The sequence below is a fragment of the Littorina saxatilis genome, linkage group LG4, assembly GCF_037325665.1.
Source record: "Littorina saxatilis isolate snail1 linkage group LG4, US_GU_Lsax_2.0, whole genome shotgun sequence".
Classification (NCBI taxonomy): domain Eukaryota; kingdom Metazoa; phylum Mollusca; class Gastropoda; order Littorinimorpha; family Littorinidae; genus Littorina; species Littorina saxatilis.
In genome coordinates, this window is record NC_090248.1 from 35,614,025 (window position 1) to 35,621,491 (window position 7,467).

At 39.2% G+C, this 7,467-nt stretch overlaps 1 protein-coding gene across 1 annotated transcript; it reads left to right on the forward strand.

Moving 5' to 3' along the window:
* The first annotated feature begins 63 nt into the window (after positions 1-63).
* LOC138964608 (mesencephalic astrocyte-derived neurotrophic factor homolog) lies at positions 64-7,303 on the forward strand. Its single transcript, XM_070336610.1, has 4 exons — positions 64-379; positions 2,426-2,550; positions 3,386-3,527; positions 5,742-7,303. Exons 1-4 carry the CDS (start codon positions 280-282, stop codon positions 5,939-5,941), a joined length of 567 nt encoding a protein of 188 aa, XP_070192711.1. The 5' UTR covers positions 64-279; the 3' UTR covers positions 5,942-7,303.
* Positions 7,304-7,467: the final 164 nt, after the last annotated feature.

Consider the following 7,467-nt stretch of genomic DNA (forward strand, 5'->3'; position numbering starts at 1 on the left):
AGTAAATTGACCAATCAGAGGGCGCCAACTGTACCGGCGAAAAGGGAAACACGTTTTGCACAACGAAGTCTACTGACGAAAGAAGTCAACGTTTTTTTTTCGAAAGTTCCATTCTGTTCTTGACTTAAAACTGTTGGTATCTCTTGTCTTTTCAATTCAGGAGTGAACTCAAACCAGAGACACGTCAGCTTTGCGTTCTTCTGTGTCTTGATTTTTGTGAGAAAGCCAGCCCAGCTGATCAAAGTCAACACAGTCTAACAGGAATCGTCAAACAACAGCATGGATCGTAAAATACTTTTGTTAGGCGCTGCTACTCTTGTCCTGGTTCTGCTACAGATGATCGACACAGTTACAGCAAAGGATCCAAGAGACTGTGAAGGTATGATAAGTTTTGATTTATTGTACACGTGTCGGTGTTTGTCCAAGTGAAAGTGAAACCGAAAAAGAAAGTGGGTGTGTACTTTAGTGCGCATTCCTTGTTTCCTGAGCATTCCAGGTTTGTCTTGGGAAAGAAAAGTTTCAGTCACTCAGTCACTGATTCATTCAGCTGTTTAAGATGTTTACATCATGCCAGTCTTCTTCTTCTTCTTCAAGTTAGTGAGGAAATCCCTGTACAGAGTACAGACTGCAGGGCAACTATCCTCAATTCGGTTGGTTAACCTAATTTAATTGTTTAAATTGTTTTTCCAAATATATAATGTGTATACATTTTTTTATAGTCTATACTATAGATCTATCAAAAGTTCCCAGCTGCAAAATCATTGTTGTGTTAAAAGACAATCCATCATTCCATGTTTAAAAACTTCGGACATTCGATTGGCCTAAGCCAGGTCAGAACAAATGCGTCGGATCAAAAAAGTACTTATAATATAATTGTAAAGGACTGAAGACCGAGGACTGGGAACAACGCTCTCATGCTAATGCTTTTTTGTTATATTTAGTCAAGTTTTGACTAAATATTTTAACATCGAGGGGGAATCGAAACGAGGGTCGTGGTGTATGTGCGTGTGTGTGTGTGTCTGTGTGTGTGTGTAGAGCGATTCAGACTAAACTACTGGACCGATCTTTATGAAATTTGACATGAGAGTTCCTGGGTATGAAATCCCCGAACGTTATTTTCATTTTTTTGATAAATGTCTTTGATGACGTCATATCCGGCTTTTCGTGAAAGTTGAGGCGGCACTGTCACGCCCTCATTTTTCAACCAAATTGGTTGAAATTTTGGTCAAGTAATCTTCGACGAAGCCCGGACTTCGGTATTGCATTTCAGCTTGGTGGCTTAAAAATTACTTAATGACTTTGGTCATTAAAAATCTGAAAATTGTAAAAAAAAATAAAAATTTATAAAACGATCCAAATTTACGTTTATCTTATTCTCCATCATTTGCTGATTCCAAAAACATATAAATATGTTATATTTGGATTAAAAACAAGCTCTGAAAATTAAATATATAAAAATTATTATCAAAATTAAATTGTCCAAATCAATTTAAAAACACTTTCATCTTATTCCTTGTCGGTTCCTGATTCCAAAAACATATAGATATGATATGTTTGGATTAAAAACACGCTCAGAAAGTTAAAACAAAGAGAGGTACAGAAAAGCGTGCTATCCTTCTTAGCGCAACTACTACTACTACTACCCCGCTCTTCTTGTCAATTTCACTGCCTTTGCCATGAGCGGTGGACTGACGATGCTACGAGTATACGGTCTTGCTGAAAAATGGCATTGCGTTCAGTTTCATTCTGTGAGTTCGACAGTTACTTGACTAAATATTGTATTTTCGCCTTACGCGACTTGTTATGAACTTATCGTGACACTGGTGTGTCCACATTACAAGCAGCAAACTGTCTTGGACTTGGAGCTCTTGAAGGATGTAAAAATACTGTACTTATTTATTCTTTTGTGAGACTGGCACGCCTACAGGTGATTGTTCTCCTTTATATCTTTAGAAAGGGTGACTGATTCCCTTTGAAATGCGCAGAACTTTGACTTTGAGGCAGCTACCCATCTATTTAGCCCCCTATGAGGTTCACTGTACCTCTGACTATTGAGTTAATCTCAAACTGTCAGTGTCACTTTTATTTCAGTATGTAACATCACTTCCTCAGCCTCAGGGTTAATTCAGGACTGTGCCAACTTTGAGTCACTGCAGGCATGATGAAAATCAAGTTTGATCATTCAACTTTCTCCCTACCAAGACTTATTCCTCCGGAATGAAAATAAATTAATAGATTCTAACTTCTAAGTAATAACTTCTTCTTCTGCGTTTGTGGGCTGAAACTCCCACGTACACTCGTGATTTTTGCACGAGTGGAATTTTACGTGTATGACCGTTTTTTACCCCGCCATTTAGGCAGTCATACGCCGTTTTCGGAGGAATAAGTAATAACTAATATACTTACCAATATGTTTCTGTTTCAGTGTGCATCAGCGTATTGGACAGATTCCTTGAAACGATGCCAGAGGATGAGAGGACAGACCAAAAGAAGCTGGAAAAGAAATTTGAAAAGTTCTGCAAAGGACTGAAAGGAAAGGATCACAAAATTGTAAGTAATTTTCATTTTGTTTCCACTGATTTATGTCCTGTTTGGGTGACTTTGCATTGACTGTACAGGTACAATATTTCATGTGTATATACATGTACCAAGTACGTACATGTATACAGTAATTAGTGAGTAATACACATTCCTGCGAAGTCAAATCATGGTGTGCTCTACTTACCTCAATACCTGAATTATGGGCAGTTGATAAAAGTGCATAAGTAAATCAGTAAATCGCTGTTTATTTGATCGAAAGCTTTTTTTGATTGATTGTAAGTTGTAACTATTAGAAATAATTCAACATGTATTGCTTTTGGATTGGTGTTATTTACTATTATCTGTTAATTGAGATTGGACTTGGAATCATGGGAAATATTTAGCAAGAACTATTCTTTTTATATTGATTGGAATCATCACAAAGTAATTAACCTGTTTGCTGCCAGGATATATCTGTAAAAGAATCATTCCTTTTATTTACGTGAATTGACAACTTACAATAAGTTAAATACATTTTATAGTCTTTGGTGTATAAATCATGAATACACCACACACACACACACATTATTTGTTTATTGAACAGTTTGTTGCCCGTTTAATCAAGTTACCCAGGAAGTCAGCTGACATCCTGCAGGCAGCGAAAGGGTTATAATACCAGAGTTGTTCTGTTGTGTTAGTGTTTACTAAGATTTCAACAAAATTTCTTTGTTAACAATCTCTTTTTGAAAGTAATTGGTGTATTTTGGTAAACGCTTATCCAGAGTTCCAGATATTCAAAAGTCAAAGAAGTAAAATGACAAACCCTTATCACCTGATTGTAATACTCTTTGTTGTCTCCTTGCAGTGCGTGAACCTGGGTGCCGTGGAGAACTCCCCGACAAGAATCCTGGACAAGATGACGCAGCCTCTCAGCTGGCACATGCCCACCACCAAAGTCTGCCAGAAACTCAAGAAAGCTGATGCACAGATCTGCGATATGAGATATGGTAAGATCTGGGCTCTTATGGAGAATTATAAAAAAAATGTTGCAATATGATTTAAAAAAATAAAAAACGCTCGCGCTGGACCCGAGTACTCTTCAGACTGGCTCGCTCCCCCAGTATGAAAGTTTTTGTCTTGTGCACGTGGATTAAAAATTTTTTTTTTTTAAAAAACCCAATTATTTATTTATTTTACACAATTAAAAAAATTATTAGAGTAAAATAAAACATTAAAACGTTCATAATAAACAATAGTAAAAAAAAATAAAAAAAATAGACCGCCCATGCCGGGAATCGAACCCGGATCACTTTGGCCATAGGCGGACGTGCTTTCCACCAAGCCACCAACTCTGACAATTTTGCCAGTGAACTCAAATGCCTAGAGTGCTAACTTTGCTCGTTCAGGTCGCGTAGCACGCGAAGTGGCACACGCACGCAAAGCCTGGTGTTGCTGGCTGGCTGGCTGTTCTATTAGCCAAACAGCAGTTCTATCCCACCGCGAATTGCGCCCACCGCCAAGAGTCGTTTTTGTGGATTATTTCGCATTTAGGTCCCAGGTAACATTATGAAGTTTTAATACGATCAATCGGACCTATTATCAAGTTAGTGTATCAACTTTTGAACGAACTGCGCCCAGTAGTTTCCCAGCAATAAGCTGTTAAGTCGAGACAGACAGACACACAATTAAAGTCTGCTGAGCCCAAGTACTAGCGTACTCGGGGAAAAGGGGATATATATATATACAGATAAGTTAGTAGAGCTCTTGACTTGTGATCCTCAGTCACAGGTTCAAATCCACATCGGGATGGACACGGAAATGATTCAGAGAAGTTATCCATGTCCCACCCCTTGTCACTGCTGTGGGCCGTAAAACTAAAAGACCTTGATAATTCTGTCAGAAGTTCAGGCGGATGACTACACTGAAACATGCACATACTTGGGTAGCACGACGCTTGTTGCTGCTATCTTTCAACTGGGAAGAAGCAACTCAAATTTCCCAGCAATGGAACTATAAAGTAAGACAAGAAAATGAAATGAACTTTTTAGTGAAATGTGGGATGAACCATGAACAATTGTTGTTACATGATGAACCTGCAAGTTTAACTTGGGCGCTTTCTATCCTGCTGATTAGTTTCTGTGAGCACAAGGCTAAAACGAGAAAGGGATTTCTTAACCTTTTATGTATGTAGTTGATAATTTTCTTATCTACAGAGTGGCAGTGAAGAAACTTGTTTAACTTGAGCTGACCTGAAGGGTTAACATGATGTGTCTAGGGTTTTACTTTTACACACAGTGACGGGCGGGGATGTAGCTCAGTCGGTAGCGCGCTGGATTTGTATCCAGTTGGCCGCTGTCAGCGTGAGTTCGTCCCCACGTTCGGCGAGAGATTTATTTCTCAGAGTCAACTTTGTGTGCAGACTCTCCTCGGTGTCCAAACACCCCCGCGTGTACTCGCAAGCACAAGACCAAGTGCGCACGAAAAAGATCCTGTAATCCATGTCAGAGTTCGGTGGGTAATAGAAACACGAAAATACCCAGCATGCTTCCTCCGAAAGCGGCGTATGGCTGCCTAAATGGCGGGGTAAAAACGGTCATACACGTAAAAGCCGTGGGAGTTTCAGCCCATGAACGAACAAACAAACAAACAAACACACAGTGACACTGAAAGCTACTGGCAAATCTTCTCAGGCATGAAAATTTTCCGTATTTTTGAAAAAAAATAAACCGTATTTATTTTTATTTTCCGTATTTTTCCTTTTTTTTTTTTTTTTTTTTTTTTTTTTTTTTCCTAGTCATAGTTATAGTAAAATAGTTTTGGGGCCATGTTTGAATCCAATTTTAAGGCTCAGATAGCCCCAGATTGCACCAAATTGCACCCTTGAAAAAAAAAATTCCGGGGGGGGCATGCCCCCGGCCCCCCCTAGAAGTCTTGGCGCTTCACGCCTGCAAAACTTGGCGCTACGCGCCTGCGAAACTTGGCGCTACGCGCCTTCGAATTTTGTTTTCAGTATTTTTTTTTCTTCAGTTTTCATGCCTGCTTCTGTTCATCTGTAATTCTTGATGGGGAGGGGGTGGTGGGAATGGGTGGGTGTTAGTTGTCACTGGTAAAGTCAGGTTGTTCAAGTTTCATTGAAGAGGAATTGAATTCTAGTATTCACAACTCAGCAGCTGTCCTTTTCATTCATACTTATTGATCATTACTTTGCTCTATCGTTTCAGACAAGCAGATTGACCTGGCCAACACCAACCTGAAGAAACTGCGAGTCAGCGAACTGAAGAAGATCCTGTCCAACTGGGGTGAGGACAACGCCTGCAAAGGATGCGCAGAAAAGGCCGACTTCATCAAGGAAATTGAGAAACTCATGCCCAAGTACGACCCAGCAGCACACAAAAAGCGCAGTGAGAAGGCAGAGCTTTGATGATCTAGACCTCTAGTTTTGTTTTTCACATTTCATGTTGTAATTTTGTTTTTGTTCTTTGGGTGTCATCGTGTTTCTCAGTGACTGTTGACAATGCATGAGAACTGAGCGCAAACTTCATTTGGGATCATCTGCAGCTTCAACATACTTACATTTAGACATTGATAGGGTTCTTTGAGGACAAAAAAGTAAGTTATTTTATTACCGGTACACTCTTGGCCACAATGATTGGTGTGCAATTCTTGTTATGAGATGTGAAGTTGGTTAGTTTTCCTGTGCTGGGTAGTGGATACTCAAGCAAAAAGTGTATGCTAGCTTCAAACTGAAGATTTTATTCTTGTGAAGAATTGTCCAATTCTGGTCTCCTACTCCTATTTGACTAGTGTTGGCAATATTCCTTTGATTTTCTGTAGAGCTACATATTCTTGCTGGAACTGACTTGATAGTTTGCCTACCTGTTTGAGGATTGCTAGCCCGGTAGCTGATCATTTTCAAAATTCTGTATTTTACTCAAATAGCATCTCAGGCACTGTTTATTGAGATATCAGGGTCCACAGCCTTTCACTTGTCACTGTTTGTGTTTGCAGTGAATTTAGACTCACATAGAACCAACCAAGCTTGCTGTGTTAGGGTGTCATGGCTTTTGGAAAGAGTGCAAGTTCCTTAGAGTTATAGGGTGTCAGGGGTTTTGGTGAGAGTGCAAGTTCCTTAGAGTTAGAACAGAAACTGTAAGTGATGATTTTTTGGGAAATATTGAGATGGTTGAGAGTGTTAGTTGGCGGCTAACTTTTGAAGCCAGTTGCTATGTTGTCAGTGTATATTGTTTTAGGGCGGTGGGGGATAGATCGAGAGTGGTGATTGTGGCGGTCCTCTAGAATTAGAAATGTGACTTTGGGAAATCTGTAGGTAATTTTGTCTGCAAGTGAATGGTATAAAAAATATATAAGTTTTGTGTGTGTGTATGCTGACTCATCTGTAGATCTTGTGATATTGTGTGCAAGATTTCTGGGCAACTAGATGTGGTAAGTCTTTGATGTATGGCATGAATGTTGGAATGGTTGAGTGTTACGAATGTGAATCTAAAAGTATGATGCGTTTATTTGAAGATTTTGATGTGTGTGCTGATGTTTGGCTAAAACTGTTAAGATGAGAATTCCTGTCAAAACATACTCTCAAAAGTAAACATGCTTGCATACACTGCTATTCCTTTGTGACACATACTTACACATAAACACACACGCACACACACGCACACTTGATCATGATGTGCTTGTTACACTGCCTGGAGTACAAGAGTTATTTTGACTTGTGTGTCTGTACTGTTCAGAACAAAATGTTGATGAATAAAGCAAGAAAAAAACACTTCACAAGTTGAGTACACTGTGTTAGTGATTTGTTGTGGTGATGACTGGATGATGCTGTAACATAGAGTTAGTCACTAATTACAGGATGTGTAAGGTAAAAACAAACAAATATGTCTTCACTGTAAGCGTAAATGAATAATCAGTTTCTTTTGCATACAAGCC